The sequence below is a fragment of the Egretta garzetta genome, unplaced genomic scaffold (assembly GCF_000687185.1).
Source record: "Egretta garzetta isolate BGI_Z169 unplaced genomic scaffold, ASM68718v1 scaffold79, whole genome shotgun sequence".
Taxonomy (NCBI): domain Eukaryota; kingdom Metazoa; phylum Chordata; class Aves; order Pelecaniformes; family Ardeidae; genus Egretta; species Egretta garzetta.
The window spans coordinates 8,019,399-8,040,831 of NW_009260791.1; the positions used below are offsets into that span (position 1 = coordinate 8,019,399).

The 21,433-nt window shown below is 36.1% G+C and overlaps 1 protein-coding gene across 4 annotated transcripts in view; it reads right to left on the minus strand.

The window, feature by feature from the left end:
* The window catches only part of SCFD1 (sec1 family domain containing 1), a 48,618-nt gene that overhangs the window by 19,623 nt on the left and 7,562 nt on the right, over positions 1 to 21,433 (minus strand). For all 4 annotated transcript variants that reach the window (XR_004843016.1, XM_035902068.1, XM_035902069.1 and 1 more), the window contains exons 6-14: positions 20,834 to 20,923; positions 19,611 to 19,666; positions 18,556 to 18,641; positions 16,677 to 16,776; positions 13,034 to 13,173; positions 12,514 to 12,604; positions 12,088 to 12,161; positions 9,735 to 9,816; positions 3,451 to 3,547 (exon numbers count right to left, since the gene is read on the minus strand). Coding sequence is in view for 3 of the 4 variants with exons in the window: in XM_035902068.1 (XP_035757961.1) it covers positions 3,451 to 3,547; positions 9,735 to 9,816; positions 12,088 to 12,161; positions 12,514 to 12,604; positions 13,034 to 13,173; positions 16,677 to 16,776; positions 18,556 to 18,641; positions 19,611 to 19,666; positions 20,834 to 20,923 (816 nt within the window). In the remaining variant the exon portion in view is untranslated. The remainder of the gene's footprint in view (positions 1 to 3,450; positions 3,548 to 9,734; positions 9,817 to 12,087; positions 12,162 to 12,513; positions 12,605 to 13,033; positions 13,174 to 16,676; positions 16,777 to 18,555; positions 18,642 to 19,610; positions 19,667 to 20,833; positions 20,924 to 21,433) is intronic.

The window sequence follows — 21,433 nt, forward strand, 5'->3', positions numbered from 1 at the left end:
GCTTCCCCCTTTTGCTTGTAGCAAATATTATCCTTCAAGTAAGATACTAAGTAAGTTATGTAGGGGCATTATGTCTGATTTTATGCGGGGATTGCAAGCATTAGCAGGGAGTAGATCCATGAAAGAGGAGACTAAAGAAAAATCACAAAAGTACAGGATTTCACCTCCTGAATCACCTTTTGTCACACCACTCATTGGAGGAAAACACTGCTACAAATTCTTGGGTAGCATTATCAATGGCAATCAAAATTCGTCTCTGCCAGACCAAAACGATGATGTGGCCATCCATGTGTTGTACTTAGCCTATAACCTACTATCATCAGATTTTGAACACCACCTGTTATTTTCTAGAAGAGAATCACTCACTATTAGTAAAGACCATAGTTTCAAATGAAGATTTCAGAAGCACAACTTCTCAAATTCATAATCCAACACTTCATCAAAAAAGCTCAATACCTTTAGATACAATATTTTATAAAAATGCAGTTCCTTGTATTTGTGGGCAAGAAAGAAGATATTTTTCCTGTTTTTTTCATTTGGTTTTCTCCCCCCACTATGGAATGTGGACCATGTCAGCAGGGGATCATCTAACCTAATTTGCAATTTTTGGTCATATGTGAGCACATATTTAGCTTGGCAGAAGTTAAGAGTAAGCACTGTCATAATGAACATTTATGACTCGGTACAATTTTCTTCTGGGAAATAAGCTTTGTTAACCTTTATCAAATGCCAGTAAGTCAAAAGATCAAGAACTTAAGAACCTTTGTAATATCTGAACCAAAAACCGGCTTCCAAGGGAGACATCTATTTGGAGTCCAGTTGGGTAAAAAAAAGCACTTAAACATTCTAAATATACAGTGTAACTGATGTTAGTTTCTGTGACTTGGAAACTTGGTGTCCAGCTTGCCAGTTTAAAGCCTGTTTCAGTACTTTCTGATTCCTAAGTTTCAGTTTCAACTGGAATCCACTGGCGTTTCCCTCGCTGGGCCTGTTTACCATGTCCGCAAAACTCCCAGGTTTGTGCTCACAGGACTGTAAGTGGTCTCACTTACACATGAGTATGAGTGGTATTTCATGATACTGAAAGATAATAAACTAAAAACAAAATCTGTGACTGTATTGTGTATACTTCCCTAAATCTTAGGAAAAACACTTTGTTTGGCAAAGGTGCTTTACTCTTGACATACTACTGATGTAAATCATAGCTGTGATAAACAGCTCTAAGACCCAGGTCAGTTCCCTGTAAAATGTTCACTATTTTTTTTTTCCAGATTGTAGCCTGTGACAGCATGGAGAGGGGGAGTGCTGAATGTTCTGAAGAAAACTTAGCTTGGTAAACCTAGAACAGAACAATGATATTTTGCACTCAAAAACCAGCAGGCAGCCTTTAGGGCTACTGACTAACTACTAGAGCAAAGCCAAACCAATAACTCCAGTTTTACCACTACTCCAGGATATAATAATACCCACTGAACTGGGAGGCAGCTAATAGCCTTGGGTGGTATACCAGTACAATATAGTAAGAAACAGGAGGCTCAAGCTGTTAAGCCGTCAAGTCTAAGTCCTTTTGTGACAAGTTCTGCAGATATCATCGTCCACAAGGCAACCATCCCACAGATAATGCAAACAAGTAGTTCACCACCGAAAGTGTTGGAAGACTTGATGCATTATTCCTTCAAAATAAATGTTTCTGTTGGTATCTCACAGTGAATCGCACAATAGGCAGCTGGCCAGTTTTACAAGATAGCATGTCCAGAAATAACATTAACTTAAATTTAACTTAAACCTGTTTGTTGTGCAAACTTACCTTAAACCTAGGCAACACATGTGAAATGTTAATGTGTTACTGTGAACACCTGGATACTTAACTTATGAAGTAAAACCCTGGCTTGGAAATCTCATCTTTCTCTTGCGTAAAACCCAGGAATTTTGTTAATAGGAATGTTGATACAACACAGCAGATTTGGAAAACAATTTGATATATACTGCAATCTAAAAACGTATAGAAAATGTGGATTCAGGTAAAAAGTAATCGATCCAGCAGGAAACACTAACAAGTGAAATAGTTTCTGTTTTCATATCGAAGTATCAGCTGTTCTTGCAAACATGAAAGCTGAAATCAGTTAATTCTGAACATGGACAAGGACTAGTTAGTATTGATGCCTGATAAAAATTGTGCATGTTCTTATTAGCTTCTTATTAACAATAAATGTCTGCTGAATTACAGGCTGATGCCTGACATCAGATTTTCTAGACTTGATCCAATATGAGATCCGTAAAATTTTAGTTCAGACTTCTACCCGCTGTGTACTATTTCTTCTACTGCCTTTTGATTCTATAGCACAGACACTAATAAAAGATTTTTTTAAGAAGTCAGCAGGATTTATATATAACTCTCTCCATAAATATGAATCATTATACAAACTCCAAGCACACATATGCCCAGTATGTAGCTACAAGACTACACACATAAGCATGCAGTAACAAAACATTTTCTTAAAGAGCATACTGGGAAAAGAGCAGGAACCCTGGGTCTCTAAATGCTCCGGGTTTGCCAACGTACTTGCCAATAATGCAGACTGGCCAGTGGTCATAACTTAAGTTTTACAATCTTGCTCTGCAGGTGATTTTGCTCCAGCCAACTGGTATCAGGTCATACTGAAATACGTCAGAGGGCTGTGACATACCTCAGGCTGTGGGAGGTTGAAACGGAGTTGATGCTATGATGCTATGAAAAGCTGAGAACCCATTCTGGTTTCAACCTTTTATAGAAAGACCCCTAATGACTCCTGCTAATAGAGAATCTGAGTATCACCCACTGTGTAAAGCTTTGTTATATATGAACTATATATGAAATGGAAGCTGGGATGCTCTTAGTCAATGAAAACAGACCTGCCACAGCTGGGTCGAGGCACTGCAAAACTTCAGGTGAGTCTCAGTGAACCGGCCAATTCACGTCTTGCTTCCCTTCTCTCCACCTTCTGCCATCCATCTTTTTCCTCACACAAGCAAGAGCTACCTACATTACAAACTCTTGACTTAACCAAATTCTATGGAATGCCCTTTTTCATTCTGTTTGTGAGGTATGCGTGTGTACAGTTGTAATGCGCAGTAGGATTCTAAAAAACCATTATTGTTCAGACCACACAATTTCATGCTATACTAATAAATACTGGAGAAGCAAAAAAAGTTAAAATATTTTGACCTTCAGAAACAAGGAATTAGGAAAGGATTTCTGCAGAACTGCCGAAGTTGCCAATAATTTGGATACTACTCAATCAAAATACTAAACTCCGTAGACTGCTACTAAAAATCAATACAAAGGTGGTTTCTTTACAACTCTTGTACAGCTTGCACATAAGCTCTTTACAAAACCTGAAGTCCTAGCAGGTACAGATTTATTGTGTATCTTAACAAGTTTTATACCAAGTTCAGAATCAAAGTACTCACCATCTGGGTCAGAAATCATGTCCAGAAGAGACTTATCCAGAGTGGATTTGCTCATTATTTTTTCCTCATATTCAAAATACACATCCAGCTTTCGACTCTGTTTAAGAATAAATGTTAGGGTTAACATCTTAACACTGTGAAAGAATATTTATTTCCTTTTAAAAAATTATTTTAAAATAAATTATCAGTAAAAATAACTAAAGCTTGCACTATAATACGCTTTCATTAACTCTTGGAAAATTGATGCTTACGTAATTCTCCTATTAAAAGTGAAAATGCAAGTTAAGCAAGGGATGTTTGACATGCAAATATTAAACTGAAAGAGGAGCTTTGTTTTTAACTACGGTTTTTCCATAGCTGAAAACTACATGCCATCATATGTAGTGTTATGCTGTAATAGGAAAAAATCATGTTCAAGCAAATATTATGTCAAATTTATGCTGAACCTCAAGTCTCTCAGTCAACAAGGCAATTACTCAATGCAGGTAAATGTGGGAAATTCCCAAGTACATTAAGGCATCATCCCAGAGAAAAGTTGGCAACTGCCAACTTGGGCTGGTACTGAAATAACTGCCTCAGATCAAAGGCTTGCAATAATTGATGCACACCAAAGACGGAGGACTTCAGAATTAGACTGTCTTGCTAACACTGGAAAAGAAGTCTCTCATTATACAATGACACATGTAGACCAAGTAGTGAAAACCCTTTTTTAGGGAGGATGGCATAGGGACCGCACAAAATTCACGCGGCAAAAGCTTTATGGAAGACATCACACGGCCATGCAACTAATAACTGCATTGCAATACATCTGCACAAACAGCCAAGCTTTGCACTTCTCAACCACCAGATCATGAACTTACAATCTAAAGACAGCAAAATGCATTCAAAGACTTACTTAAAAAAATTCCATTATATCACAGATCATTATGAGCGTTGGAACATTAAAATGTAGCATCAAGACAAATGTTACATCTACTCAGCTTACAAAACCTTAGTATCTGGTAACTATCTAAATCCTGGTGTTTGGACACCTTCAGCTACGTATTGGCTCAAAGAGGAGACTGGCAGAGCGGATCTCCATCTCGCTGCCTTGGAAGCATTTCAGCTCCAGATCATATCCACTGGGAGACTGAAATGATACCGCCAAAGCAAGGCAAGAGTCACCGGGGCTTTTCTTGGGTTAAGAGATTCAGGGAATTTTGCCTGATAGTGCCAAGGCATGCAAAACTGCTATGGCACCTTCTAACCCAGCACAGTAGTTGTTGTAATGACAGCGACATATAAACTTTAGAAGTCTGGTTTTCACGTGTTTTTGAATTCTACTAAAATTATTCCTGAGATCACAAATAAAGAAATGGAATTTTAGAAAACAGTTATTTCACCACTCCCCAAAAAAATGGAAAAAGAAAAAAAAGAGGTACTTCTCTAGCCTAAGGATACTGGGATACTTCACCTCCTGAGTATTGTAAGTTCATCAAAAGAATAGTTGGAGATGAGAATACAAAATAAAAGGAGAGGTAAGTCACAAGAATATTTTAATATTGAAAGCCTTTGGCAATGAGCTTATGATGCAGGTAGCTATATAAACTTCTATTTCTCATTCACCATCTGCTGAACTCATTGAGAAGAGCAGTTACTTGCAGAAGAGCAACTTAATTTAAAGCCTTTGTGGAAGCTTGTAATTACAGCTTATAAAGTAAATTACCATGAAGAGTGCTCAAAAAATGACCCCTCGCTACTTTAGGGGCAGAAGGATGTCTTCTGTTGTTTGTCATAGTGACTATGACTACATATAAAGTGTATGAAGTGACAAAAAAAAAAAAAAAAAAAAAAAGCTAGAACTTCTTTCAAGCTACATTTACCTTAAGCTCATGTTAGAAGAGTAGTCACAGCCAAATTTCGGTAGTTACGCTACTGTAAAACCTTGGATAAATCCTGTATTTAGCCGAAGTTAAGGTGATGATCAGTGGTTATGCTACACTAGTTTGGAGTCTGAATAGAACTGAACCACCAGCCTTTTTCCAAGTCCTTACTTTAGATGCAATTTGGTATCCGGTATGTCAGACATGTTCTGTGACTTCAATTCTACAGCATCTCGGAGTCTACCTGTGTTATAGTTTCCTTAACTCTCTCTAGAGAGATAAAACAATTGCAAAGAAACTACTACAATTTTTCTAGTCTTTCCATTACATTCACTTGCTTTTTGTGTTTTAACTACATTTGTATCTCCTTACATGGAGCTAAATTCAATGTTTTCAGGTTGAAAATATTTTTCCCAGATAAAAGGCATCCAACAAACAAAGGATTGTCTTGAAATGTGGAAACTTAATCTTATTAAGATAAATATATTATTGTTGAATTTGGCAATGCCCATATTATCTTAGCTGGTGATTTGTTTATGACAAATTTATTCAGACGGCACGTAAAAATGTACAACATAAAAAAAAGATTCACTAATTCACTATATCTATTTATAGATCAACTTCTAAATAAAATTATGTAAATCAAACATGAGATACTTTCGATTGTAAGAACAGATTTACAATTGTTAACTTACTTGGAGCATCAGCTAGGTAAAATTCTTCTCAACTGTGTGCAATTTTATGACTGTTTGACTAAGGCTGCAGAACAAAACAGGCTAACCGCAGCAAAGAAAACACACTGGTTGCATATATTTGCTATACTTTGATCCTAAACTGAAACATTATATTCATATTCAGGGCAGGTTTAGATCGGACATTAGGAAAAATTTCTTCACAGAAAGGGCTGTCAAGCATTGCAACGGGCTGCCCAGGGAAGTGGTCGAGTCCTCATCCCTGGAGGTATTTAAAAGACAGCAGACAAGGTGCTTAGGGACATGGTTTAGTGGTGGGATGGCAGGGTTAGGTTAACGGTTGGACTTGATGATCTTAAAGGTCTTTTTCAACCTAAACGTAGCATCTTTAAAAACAGGCTGCTTGTAAGCCAAAACTTGTTTTATGGAAAATTACTGAAGTGCATAGGAATCTCTACCTGAGCACTGTACTCCAAAAGGAACATAAATTTCCTCTTTTTTAAGCAGAGAAGTGGAAGCAGGACCCATTGAAATCTCTTAGGGGGTCATTTTTGTAAGGACTTGTAGGAGGCTCTCCTATCCTTTTTACAATACAAAGGTTCTTAATTTTAGAGAGAAAGAGAACATGCAGAAGAAAATAAATTTTCTAAGAAATTACTGGGAAGAATTTCTCAAAGATACAGACAGAAAAACCCAGAAATAACAGCCCCTAGAATGAGTGGGGTTGGTCAGGTAATTATAGCGTGATCCTATCAAGAGGAAGAAAAACTCTGGGAGAAGGCTGAAAGTGGCAGCTACAGCCAGTTCCCTTTGACTGGACTGCACAGAATGATGATGGAAAGGTCACTATAACTGAAATCAGAAAAAGCTGTTGTTTACTGGAAAGTTACTCTGTGATCAGTTCTGAACTACAGAAAAATAGCCTGTACTGTGATGTATATAGTTCACAAACCCATACCGTTTCTGTTCACACGGTAAGATGGAAACGTAACCCCATTTAAAACGGAGAAGTTAAAACTGGAATTCCTTTACAAAATATGAATTTGATAACTTGAAAGGATATTGGCAATCGCAATAATGGAGTCATTCAAAGCATCAGCCCTTGAGATCAAGCAAAATCAGAGATACATGATAAGAAAATTATGTAGGAATTAAAAAAAACCCTAAACCAAAAAAGCGTAAGTAATCTAGGACAGATAATTCACATAAAAATCTGCCACTTAAATTTGTATGTATAGAATTCTAGCAAGACACTATCTAATCTGCCCCCTCCCATTAATCATTTTAGAAAACTGTATGCCTACACCTTTTTATATGCCATGATTTAACATACTTCAGTAGTCCTAGCATTTGTATTAGAATGACATGCAAAGATAAGCATTACTTGAAACTCTAAAGCAGCTAGAAATATACCTGTAATTCTAGTCCTAAATCTGTTATCTGTTGGGTAGAGTGCTTCAGTCACCTGTTTCTTCAAAGAAAAAACAATCGATGCAAAACGAGGATGCATTTGTTCTAAGCACTGACAATAAATACTTGATGGCTCACTTTGTGAAAAAAGTGATACATTCTTTCCATTATTTCACTAAACACTTAGATATGCCAGAAAACTGCCAGGACCCCCGAGTATGTGATTAATTTCTGGTTTCCTCTTGCTGTGTCTTAGAAAATGATCCAAGAGAATGTGGAAAGCAGCTGTAAACTGAATGCTAAAATTTGACCACACAAAAAATTACATTTGCTTAGTATAACTAAAGCAGGTCTCATAGCATTCTTTGCACTGATTCTTATATATGTAGTGAAGAAAAATGCTCAAATAATTAATGTAGCAAAAAACCATAATGGACAATGCAAAAAGTCTATTTTAAACTATGAATGTACTTCTAGATTATTTTAAAAGTGAAAATATAGTAACCTGAAGAAGAGCATGGTGCCTCACTAGCTCTTCACGATTGGGCACTTGCCAAAAAAAATTCTCTTATCCTAATCTGTTTAATTATTTAACTGTATATAAAACCTGTTAACCACAGCCTCAAGAGGCCATCAGAATTTCTTTGAAAACTACTGGCTGAGATATTGCCTTTACTGAGAGCATTTTTGAGGAATCCATTAAGTAGCATATCATCCTGCATATTAAAATGCCACAGCTCGAGACAGAAAGATACTTTTGTAACACTGGAGAGTGAAAAGAGGGGAGAAAATGGAAGGACAAAGCATTTGGAAAAATTTTGCATTCATTCAGTGGAAAGGCTTTAGTGTAGGTAAATTCCAACAGAAAAAACACGTGCTTCTGCATTAGCTTAAGATATATTCCTAAATATCTGGAGATGAAGTGATTCTTTCTAAATCAGAAAAAGGATGATACAGATGCACATTCCATCAATATACTGAAGAAACTGCATGCCCATTTGTTTCACAATCTTCTTTGACAGCTATACAGTAAGAAGGTAAGGAGCCTGAGCATTTTGCAATACCAGAATTAAGAATAATTTATGGAGAAATGGATCACCGCTCCCTGGGAGCTCTCTAATAACAGGTTCCCTGTCAGAGGAGAGAGCCGAAGGGCAAGTAGAGTGCTATAGCAGAGGAACCCTAAGGAAATTCCTTCCACTCTAGGTAACAGAAAAGTGTGTAACTATCTCCTAATGGAAAATGAACAAGTGCATCACGCTCCAGTCCATTGCCAAGATGACACTGACGATCAAAACTGATCTATTGCCACTCCACATCCTGCTCTGAAAGCTGGCTTCTATCCAACAAATAATATATAAAATACTACTGGTGTAGGCCTGCCGTTACCATCTTACTATCTTTCTTAGAAAAGCAAATTTACAAACAAGGCATCAAATAAAATATCGACACAACCAGCTTCTATCTTTTTCCAATGGTATTAATGTACTGCTTCTAAATTGCCAGATTATGAAAAGTGACGTGCCTAATACTGCAAAAGCACATAAACTAGCCCCTAATGAGACACACTTAGATCTCTTCCTCAATTAGACAGATCTAACTATTGATTTTCAGTGAGACTTGGTGCTTGAATCACTTTCAAAAACAGAATTTCAGTGTTTCTGAAAGCCTCTTCTATAATTTCTGTTCTCATACCATGAAAACAGATCCATCTTCCAAGATACTCTAGTACTGACACTGTCTGCCAGTTCTCTGATACAAGAGCAGCAGACTTAAACAGAAAAGAGGACAAGCATCCTTCTGAAGTGCTTAAATTATGCAAAAGACATCTAACACAGACCCTGCTGGAAAGACCAGTTTAGTAACTTGCATCATTATTGCTACATGTCTGGGTATCATTTTCCTTGGTGAACAGTAAACAGTACCCCTCTGATAACAGATACAGAACAGAAAATTGCTTAGACTGAAGTCATAACTTGCCATGACACATCCCTAAAGTAAACGAAACACTTCCATCATAAACTTATTTTAGAAGGACTTCAACCCACAATAAAGGTTGTGGCTATCATAAAAAAAAAAAAAGTATACTAGTAAATTCTGATAAGAAAAAAATTAAGATGTTTGCTTTGCTTTCCATGCAGCTGCATTCAAAATTCATTCCCTCTCACCCTTCAACACTAAGTAATGTTATACAGTGATTTCTGTAAAAGGTAGCACAAATCAGAAGGCTCACTTTCTTATCTTACTTCATCTGCTCAAACATATTTCTCCAGGTAAGGAGCACTACTGATAGAAAACTGAAGCTGGAGAGCAACCATACCTTTATATGCTCCAAAACGGCTGTGGCAACATTTGTATGAAGATCAATGAGCCTCTTCTTTTCCAGAAGTTCTGGAAGAGAGCTGAAGAGATTAAATACAAACTAACCTGCTGAGTTGCACAGTTAGTTGAATCATGTATTGCATACAGTCAGTACAAAAAAAAAATTATAAAATCATAGAACAGTTTGGGATGGAAGGGACCTTTAAGGGTTATTAAAGATCTAAAATTATAGAATACAGTAGACTTGGAGCTAAAAAATTACAAAGTACAGATGTAATGATTCTCATAACAAAAGGATGTTATCCACATGTAATGTAGTAAAACAGGTTTTTACCTGGTTTTGACTAGCAAAAAATACACATAATGTGGGTAAATTAATATTCCTATTGAAAGCTTGTGATCAACAACAGATATAGGCCCTGATTACCTAAACAAATAATCTGCTTGAATTATGGCTTATATAATCAACATTTAGTTGATGTCTGATACATATAAACATGTCAGTATCTCCCAAATAATAATATCTGTCAAATAATATCAAACAACGTCAAATAATTGTCCTGGAATTTGTCACAGGTGCTTCTGCATGGAACACAATTCTCTATGCGGGATTCATGATTGAAATCTTTTCTTTTGTGAAATGGGAAACTGAATGGTTAAGCTTACTTCATAAGAAGCCTGTTATTTAAGGTGTTGTGATCTACGTGATTTTCACTGCTGGCACTTGGGCATCACATGTATAAAACACTGCTCAGGGTCTACACACTTTCACATCCAAAAGCACCCTGGACAGTCAGTGTCCTGCTCCGTTTAAGTGGATGAGAAGGCACTTAATGACATTCACTGCATGTCCTGAAGAACCATGAAGTTAAGTAACGATACTTTCTTTCCTCCTTTAAGCAATTATAAAATCAGTGTTACCTATGATGATTAGCCATTAATGACTTTACAGCTGGAAAGTGATTAGTACTGCCTCTATAAAGGACTGCATTTAAAAAAAAGAAAAAAAAAAAAAGACAGGAGATCCCCTATATTAGAACCTCTAGTTTTTAATTACTAATAGATACTCCAAAGTTTTCTAGAAATTGTAAAGCCTAGGACACCTCTGAAGGGTATCTTCTTCCTGCTAGCAGATGATGGACGACGAAACAGCAAAGCCTAGTCTAATTCTTCCAGCAGAAACATGCCTAAATGGAAGATCTTAACGGTATCTGGACTTCTCAGCACAATCCTAAAGATTAGAGATGAAACATTGCAATAAGAGAGTTTACTGAGGGGCTTTCCTGAGGGGGGACAAGATTTTCCTTTATAATGCCAGATTACAGAAAACAATTACATAGAGCTAACTGAACAGGAAAACTTCCCGATGAAGCTTTAGTCATGATTTTTTTTTTTTTTTTTTTTGCTATCAGTTTAAAGCTTGTGATACTTGTCATTTTCATACCTTGCTGCCTTAACCTGAAAACCAGCATCTTGTTAAGTACAAAACTTTAAAACTTTATAGGGGGAGCTTGGAAACATCCCCTCACTTTTTCGAAACTGCCTGATCCATCACGCATCCTTTGTAATTCCAATCCAATCCTAACTAGGGCATAGCATACAAAACAACTTTTGAAACTCACAAAGAGACAACTAAATAATGCAGACACATGCTGGATTTCACAGGACACTGGGCATATCACCCCATCTATCCTCAGAATAATTATGGTTCCTTCCTCCTTCTGATTGGGGTCTTAGTGAAAGGCAGCAAACTGAATATCTACCTTCCCTCCAAGGCATCAGTGGAATGAAAAACAGATTTACAATGAGGAATAAGTCTAAATCTCAGGCTTTCGGTGTCATCCATGGTGGCCAGATCTCCACAAGCAGAAGACTGAATTTCCCATGCGGAGTTCTTAATGACTATAATCTTGTCAGCAGATGTTACAGTATCTACATTAGTCTCAACGTAATTAATTACACACTGTGCAAAGCAAGCAGATGCTTCAGGAAGTGGATTTCACTACCAATTTTTTTAAGGAAGGAATGCAGAGGTAGGTAGCTGGGTTTTTCTAGTGGAAGGGTATAAGCAAATCTATGATGCGCTTAGATTATTCAGTTTTGCTGAGGAAACACTCCAAAGCCACGTGTAGAGGGCTCACACACACATGCTGTGGAACTCACATGTGCAAGTACCTGCCTAGGACATTGCATTAAACTTTAGCAGAATTATAAAGCACTGAAACTCTATTATTGAGCTGAATAGCCTACCTTTAAAGCTATTTATTCCAAAGGGTATTAAAAGTGAAATGACAGAAAGAATTAAAATGGTTCCCAATTAATTAAACAATAATTCATCATTGATTACTTACCTGACAGCTGAAGTTAGCTTAGCTGTATTATCAGAAAGCATACTTATTGCTCCTTCATCCTCCCCTTCTATACCCTGGGTTTTGGGGAAGGGTTTGAAAAGAGGAATAAAAATAGTCATAATAAATACAAAGGTCACGCATGCAAATACAGCCAGTACATTTAGAACCTATCTTCTCATAATGGTATTAATGTCTGGATTGTGTTTTACAGTTATGATGGAAGTTATATAAATGTAATGAAAATAAACACAAGAAATTGAAGCTTCTCATGAAATACAGTACTTCTAGTCCTACTTTTAAAATTGTATTATGCCTAAAATTCAGCATGTGTTGATAATTTTTGCATGGGGGGTGGCAGAGGGGGCTAAGCATCTCTGCAAGTACTATTATGTTTCACATAAAGCACATACAGGTGATAAAACTTACCATGATACTTTTAAGTCTTTTGACTTCATCTTCTTGAGCTCTGTAGGATTCCAGTTCTTGTTGAACAGACTCAGCTACCTCTGGAAAAGGACTAATGTAATACTCTGCATTAGGCTCAGTTAAATCCACAAATTGAAACACTAGAACCAGACGGGTTGCATGATCAAGACAATCATGAAAATTATTTCAGAAATATCAATACACAAATCATGCAGCAGTATCAAATCAGTGAAAATAATAACATCTTACTGTAGGTTTACTTAAACTTTCTAAGATACATTAACTGCTTTCAATATTTTTAAATAATTTTGATAAAGCAATTTTGTGCTCTGTAACAAAAAGCTAATACACAATTAATATGGACAAAGAATATTGACAATGAACATTCCTTAAAAAAAAAAAAACCATAATTCAAAAGTATTTTCAAACAAGCTCAAAAATAGAACTACCATAATATGAAGAATATTTAGAATTTATATATTGACTAAATTAATATAAACTCTGTACCTATACAGCTTACCTGCCCTTATGCTTTTGCCAGAATTTATCAGATGCAGTTAAATCATAGGACTTCTTGGTTTTTTTTTTAGGTCTAGCACCTGCTGGAGAACTTTCCATTCCTGTTGATTCTTCTAAGTTAACTCTATTCAAATGAAAATCCTAAAAAACCAGGAATCTTATGTAAATATTTGACAGTTTTTAATTATTGAATCAGTCTTTTATACTCAATCTTCTAGAATAATTTCTAAAAAATATTAACACAGCTATTTATTAGAATTTCATAGGAGGGCAGGAAGCATATACTAACTAACTAGATAGTAACAGCAGCAACATAAGAACACCAAAATTACTCACACTTATTGAAATAACACCAAACAAACACTGTGTTTTAAACACTAGGGAAATACCGAGTGCATGATAAAGCAACAGTTTGCAACAAAGCTGCTACTGCTGTTTCCACAGATGCGCGAACCTAGAAACTACATCTTTTTGCTAGATGCCACAGTTATGCTCACATAGTATGTCAGCATACCGCTCCCTGTATTTTTTCTGGTTCTTTCTCCCATTACTTTTGCCAAGGACAGCTCTGTATTTTCTGCAGCATACATAGTCCTCCCGGTTTTCAACAGAGATTAACAAGTACTCCGCTTGCTAACTTTATTCTAACCCTTTTCAAGAACATTTTTAAATTTCAGAAGTGCTCTTTGCTTGGCAGATAATGATAGAGTAAAATTTTCAACTGTACAGAATATGCCACAAATATTTTAGAATATTTTTTCCAGAAATAAAACTCTACTTTATTATGTTCATTACAATACACAGAACTAGATCACTGTAAGTGAACTTGTCAAATAAAATTGTAAAATATTTCTAGTTATCCCTTGGCAGAGTTCACCCTTAAAATGACATACTACAAATGACCCATGCCAGAATAGAAAGAAAACAAAGTAGCTACTCAAAGGAAGCACATGCAATCAATGAGCACAAACATCATCTCAGAAGACATGCTTACTGTTTCAGAAAAAAAAAAAAAAAAAAAAAAAAAAAAAAAAAAAAAAAAAAAGAGTATTGTACAAGTGCGTATGTTCAATAAAAACTTAAAGGAATTGTTTGATTACGAACTCAGCTGCAATTTTTAATGAAGATCTATGTTCCAGCTCAATTTAACTCACCAGTGACCAGTGTTTCCAAGTTAGTTTTGGCATTTACAAAGAGTTTTACCAAAACGATTCTTATTGATTAAAGTTCTAAGTGTCCTTTCACCTCCCCACTTTGCCTTTACAAGGCTTTCTATCCCATTTTTCTGTAGCCACTCCTGAAAAGTTGTTTATTCAGAAATGAGTAAAATTGGGGTTGTTCAGCCTGGAGAAGAGAAGGCTGCGGGGAGACCTGATTGCGGCCTTTCAGTACCTAAAGGGGGCCTATAGGAAAGATGGGGACAATCTTTTTAGCAGGGCCAGCTGTGACAGGACAAGGGGTAATGGTTTTAACTAAACCAGGGTAGGTTTAGGCTAGATATAAGGAAGAAATTCTTTACAATGAGGGTGGTGAAACACTGGAAGGGGTTGCCCAGAGATGTGGTGGAGGCCCCATCCCTGGAAACATTCACAGCCAGGTTGGACGGGGCTCTGAGCAACCTGATCTACTTAGCGGTGTCCCTGCTCCTGCGGGGGGGGTTGGACTAGATGACCTCTAGGGGTCCCTTCCAACCCCAAACAGTCTATGATTCTATGAAACAGGAATTTCTTCATACACACCTGTTTATGTATAGCAACACCACCATTACAATCTAAACGGATACAGCACACAATTTTGTGGCTGGGTTAGAATTTAGTTCAACGCTCCACAGAATTCCTGGACTACTGTAACTGAGAGCTTAAATGAAAAATAATTTATTCGAAAGCACAATTTACATAACCATCACCTCAGTAACACTTTCATGGTTACAAGGGTTGGCCTTTTAAAAGGCTACTGCAGTTATTTCACTAAATATGCTCAGTACGTGAAGAACCTGGCATGCTTGCCTTTCAGGTGAAAAATTTGACTGGTTTTGAAATTAAACTTTTGTCCTTGACATGGAATCACAGGCCACTTGGTTACAGTTTCACTAGACAAATTCATAATCGTATCAACTCAGTCAAAAATTCGATGCAATATGCGACATTTAACAAGTTGCTCCAGAGAAACTACTGAAACCTGACGCAGTATAGATAAATATCCAATGATCCTTAAATCATTCTTCTAGTGTTATTCTAATACCCTTCCATATTTGTAGCACTAATTGTCCTCACAGCTTCCACTACAACTTTGATCCCTCTGCATTTTGATGCACCGAAGCCCTACTCCAACAAGTGCCTGAGGCCACCTGACACTACCCTCTCTACCCAGCTGCTGAGTAGGAGGCAAGTACATGGAGTTTTGCATGGATTTACCACCTAGTAAGTGAGCACCTGCTGATTAAATGATTGGCAGGTAACAAACAGAAATACGTGTAGACCTTGTGCAATAGCATTTACACCCGTACAAATTCTAACTCAGGTTTCCATCCCATACTCTCACCAATTTTCAAAAGAAGCCTGTAGAAATTCAGCACCTCTATTTGCAAGTCTCTAGCCAGCTCAACAGCTATTAGATAAAACACAGTGCAAACTGTGTTTTTTTCATATATGCCCTTCTGAAAGAAACCAGGCCAAAAATTGTTTATTTGTAAAAAGCACCCTTAAGTTTAAGAAGAAGGGACTTGTCATAAGGAATTAATTACATAAAATAGAATTTAAAAGTGTCCTAAAACATCCCATTAGCTACAATATTTTCAGCATAGCAATGCCAGTTTCTGGACAACGCTGTATCTATGACTACACTGTTCAAAAGCAACTTTTTATACAAACACATACGTGCATGTGCATATCTTACATGTTCCTCAAACAGTCTCAACAATAAAACCAAAGTATTTCTCGAAGTTAGATACTGAAATGATTTGCATGACTAACTCTATAGTATAAAAAGGCCTCCAGATAGTAATTGTTCTGACTTGTATTATCTTTTATCATTTACTCCATAACTATATATGAAATGCATAAATCTTAGATAAATAGTATTGCTTTCATTCAAGTACATTTCTACTATTGGTTTTATAAAATAAACTTGAGGAAATGATAATGGTTTAGGGCTATCTGAATTTCAAAAAAATTATTAAAAAATTCTATTTTAGATTCCTCACAGTAGGGTCATGTACCACTTGGTACCTCTACACTGAACACATACACCCACCTTGTGGAGAAAAACAGAAATAGGTATTTTTAGAAATTCAAACTAATACTAAAATCAGTTTAAAAACTCATTAAAAGCATTTATTTTTCAAAACTGAATTGCACTTAATGGAGTTTGGAGTTTATATAACATAAAAGATCATGAACTACTGAAGAAAAAGCTAGGATTGCTGAATTACCTATCTTTTAATAATATCAAGATTTCAACTTTTTCACCATTTTGGAAGTTATTGCTAAATAACCCTCTAGAGAAAATATTCCAAGTTTTTTACTAAACAACTTCCAAATAAAGCAGACAAAACAGGTTTTGGATTAAGAGAGAATCTGGTATTAGGTTTAATAACAAGCTGAATGAAAAAACAGTTTTGGTAACAAAATCAGATTTATTCTTACCAGAACATCATGCACTAAAGCTTGGTATGTCCAAGTATGATGTAGAGGAGTTGCTAAATCTATGTTTCTGTCAACAAGGACTAATAGGGGCCTTTGGAAGCTGAAAAGATGACACTGTATTAGTACTTCTTTAAACATGTTTAGAATACCCCAGTAACATCCTGAGTGATATCAACCACCTTCTACTTCATATTTCAAGTGAAAAGGCAAACTGCCTACTGCAGAGATCCTCCAGCCTTCCCCAAAGCATCTGGGGCTGATCACTTCCAGAAATTCCATGAATCACTGTCTTAGTAATGATAAATAGATTATTCTATTTTGCACTAAGTGAAATTACCAATGTATAAATATTGAGCAGAAGTCAAAACACTAAACAGTAAGTAGCCTTTTAGGTATTAAATAACATGTCGTTGTGTGGATACATATTTGAATTCCAAACAACTGTTTCAGGGGTAATATTTGACCTTAATCTCTATTATGCACCACCTCAAATATAAAATCTCTCTCTCAAGGGTTTATTATTTAATTTTTCTCTTTGCTTGCATATGAAGTCCATAAAAAACCCCTATGAACTTCTGAGATGCATTGTGGTAATTCCATCAATACTTGATTTTGTGGAAAAAGAATGCAGACGTGCCTAAATGCCTTGGTAACGGCTACATGAAAAAATTATAGGAAGACAGAAAGGCTGTGAATTGACAGAACCTTTTCCCTCAAGCACAATAGCCCTACAGAAAATGTGATGGCTAAATTACAGTGTATTTGAACAGAGTAAAAGCATGTTAATTCCATGCGCTGGATTTCCTTCCAGTAAGTATTTTCATGTAGTTATATAATCTCAGTATATTAGTAATTTTTTTTCTGAAAACCAAACTAAAGATCTGAAGCCATTTAGCTGGTTAAAGGTTCCCATGTTTCCCTTTCCTTGCATTTTGATTTTCTGAGGGTAACGATGCTATACTATCAGGAAAACAAGCTACTCCTCTGAAGGAAAAACAGCGGTTACAGTTTATTTCCCATGAAAATGAGGGAACTGATGTTTCACAGGTATTCTCTCTCCTAATACCTTTCCACCCCTGACATTTTTTGTGTCTTTTATCCAAGTTCTGCTCTTAATTTGAGATAAAAATATGACAACTATTTTATATCCAGTTAGGAGATCATAACTGTCCCCTTCAGCAACAGTCTTCCCAATACATCTCCTCACCTTTTCATGTACAGTGTAAACTCCTGTAATATGCTTTCCTAAGGCAGCCTATGGAGCATCTGGGGGCAACAGTATCCACAGGAGGCAAGCATTCACAATGTCTTTTCTCACCCCTCTTTCCCCTCAAAGGATTCAAATGGTTGTGATTTAGCAGTCCTTTACTATCTAATTATCCAAGTGGTAGTCCTTAAGCAGTCCTCCTCTGGTACATATAGGGATTAGCTGAGAAACACTTGTTTTTGACATTACTACAACTGATAACAATGCTCACAAGTGAGAAAATAGGTATTTATTTCTTTTTAGTGGACTAAAGATTGCTGACAGATATGTTCAGACATCCAACTGAGTACCGTGATCCTGTAACCTGAGTGTATTTGCAGGAGCTTGGCTCTTGCCGGGTTTAGAGGTTGAACAAAATTACCTGGTTCATTAAATAATTTTTGTCTCACTGTCCTAGGACTGCACACTTATTAGCTATAAGTTTTCAAACTGGTTACACTAAGAGATTGAAAAACTCCCTTAAAAGTATATAAATTCTTTTAATATAGAATTTGAACTAAATTCTATTAAATACAGTTTTCAGTACAATGGTGACTTATTTAATGAGATATTGCAGACAACTGAAATATGAAAAAAAAAACCCCAACCCCCTAGTTATTACTAACACCATACCTGAACTGGCCAGCTCCAAGTGTGTCACCTGTAAAAAGACTGTTTCTGGCATCTCTTAGGTTCTCTCTGAGCTTCTTATCTAATTTCTGAAGGGGGAAAAAAATGAAACAGCTTTTAACAAATGAATGGTTTCCTAAACTCTTTATAAGAACAACATTTAAAGATTTATTGTGCTGGTCTTAGCTGCAGGAATTCTAGGTCCACTGCATGCGGGAAAGAAAGAAATCTCTTCCTTCTGTTTTCTCCCTCTAGCATTTATATCTATAATGAGGACTACACAGAAGATGTTTCCTTTATGTCCACTAAACTCCTCACAGGCAATTAGCACCCTCTCCCTAAACATGCGAATAGAAAATACCAGTAGGAGGTACCAAGAGGAAACCACAGCAGAAGCAGCGCACTGGGCTGTAAGACACTGCCACTCTAAGTGTTTCATAAAAATGAGATTACCCTCTATGAACACATGCACACTGAATGCTTAATGAGTATTATGTCTTCAGTGACAAAAAAAGATGTGAGGAAGATGGAAGAAATGAAGCACAGTGACTCCTAATGAAGACAGTGCCGTAGAGATTTTTAATTGTGATTTAGTTTGGTAATTTCATCCCTACTTGATAATCAAGTTCAATGTCAGTTTAGTTTGATATAGTAAAAATGTCTTGTACTTAGAAGGTTTCTCTGACAGATATATAAAAGTTTCTTACTAAGACACACAGAAAAATCCAGGCCAGCCAGCCACTTTTTAAACTGTGTAGCTTTAGCTTAATGGTTGTAATTATAATGGCTGTCAGAAAATCTTGATAAACTCTAGATTAGGAATGATTATTCATGTTCAAATTTCTCATCAGCTTATTCCATAATATTATAGTCTCTACAGATGAGTTCCGTGGAACTGAAATCAGAAAGGAAAACTGGTATATGTCCTTTCCAGATGTATTTCCTTCATAAGGGAAAGGATACAATGACACTAGATCTCTGCCTAGTATGGAGAAAAGTAAACAAGCTGTTGGGAAAGTTTTAAAATTATAATACTTGTTTAGAAAATAGTTTCTTACCACTGCCACCATTTCAGCTGCAGTTCCTCTTGAGCATCTGATTATAGGAATAGCTCCTAATAAAAGATATATTGACTTCTACTTGCATCATAATTTTCAGGTTATAAGTTAGCGTACTTTTCATAAAACAAGTAACATTAAGAGATGAAATTTTCAAGTGGACAATAGAAACCTATTAAATTTGTCTCTTGCAGTCTTTATCTATGAAACAAAAAATACTACACAGAAATATTAAATGAAGTTTTACAAAAGTCAGTCAATACCTCATACAGGAATTTATGAGAAGTACAGTGTACACTGCAGAGATAACTAATGTACTGTGGAGGCGACAAACTATCTTATATAGAAGCACTATAACTTAGTTTCAAAAGGTTTTAAGTCCCTTGAAAACAGTAATAGTAAGTACTATAACACCACCACCACAATTTATCAGTTACAACTCACTGCAGTGTAATGTTATTTTCAAAAGCACACTTTTCACTGGCTTTCAGGTTTCAAAGTCTTTAGCTACCCTTCCTCAGTTATCTAATTTAAGTGACTGAGTAAAAGAAATTTAATTTGTATCACACTAACACTTGAAAGAACTCAATAGGTCCAAGGGAATCTCTCTTGAACAGACTGTCCCATAGTGATCCCCAACTCCTTTTGTAGGAATGCTATCTCAGACTGATTGATTTCAGTGAGAACGTAGATTAAATATCATCACTATGAAAAATGTATGAGCTAAGCATCAAGAAAACTCACAATAAAATAAGTAAATTTAATATATCTTCCTATTCTGTCAGTTATTTCAGTTAGATCTTTGCAGGGTTTGTGTGAGCATTTTTTTTTTCTTCTTTTTCTGTGGGTTTGGTTTGGGTTTGTTTTTTTTTTTGAGAGCTACAAGTCCAAACTCAAAGCACTACAGATCTTTATTCCAAACTAGGATTTTGTAAAAACAGCAAATCCAAAGCTTTGCATTTCAGTATTCTTCTCCCATTGATACTGAAGACTAAGACTCAACTCCCATGTAGGACAGCCTTTATTGCCTTCTGCAGTGATGTACAGAAATAATCTGAGCAAGATCATTAACCCACCCTGCGAACCATTAAGATTTCTGCCACAAATCTAATTCTGCCTTTAATTTGCTACATGAAATCACTAAACTTCTAAGTATCTCACTGAAATGGATCTTTTCTAAAAGGAAAAACATATGGAAAACATGCTAGAATTTGAAAACTTACCAAGTGTAACAAAAAAACAGAAGAGACTATCAACAATAGTGTCCATTATAGTTTCCATTTCTGTGTCCGTTATATCTGGTCGGTTAATGGCTAAAACAGTGTGGAAAAGAGTTAAGAAAAGGGTTAAAGAAGTTTATGCCACTTCAACACTGAGAAAGCGATCCTCTTCTTACATAATGGCTGTTAATAGCCAACAGCTTTTGTTGCAGAAGAGATCTAATTGTGAAATGCCCCTCTTAGCACATCCATTAGTATTTTCCTTTTTTTTTTTTGTTTTCTTTTTTTGAGCAAAAAATTGGGAGAACCTAATTATTGCTTAATTACTGTCAGTCTCTAGGTTAGGGGTAACTCCCAAGTTCTAAGACATTTCATGCTACAAATAGAAAGATTTCACTCACATATTTAGGTCAGAACAAAGAGACATGTAGCAACATTTCTCTTAAATAATTAACACTGACAAGAATGTAATAGCCAACAGGAAACATCAAACCTAATCTTATCACAGGTCTCAAGTCAAGCACTACCTTGGGGACTCATGCCATAAATCCCATCCTCTTTTGTTTTATTTTACTTTTAAACATTTTTCACATAATTACCTGC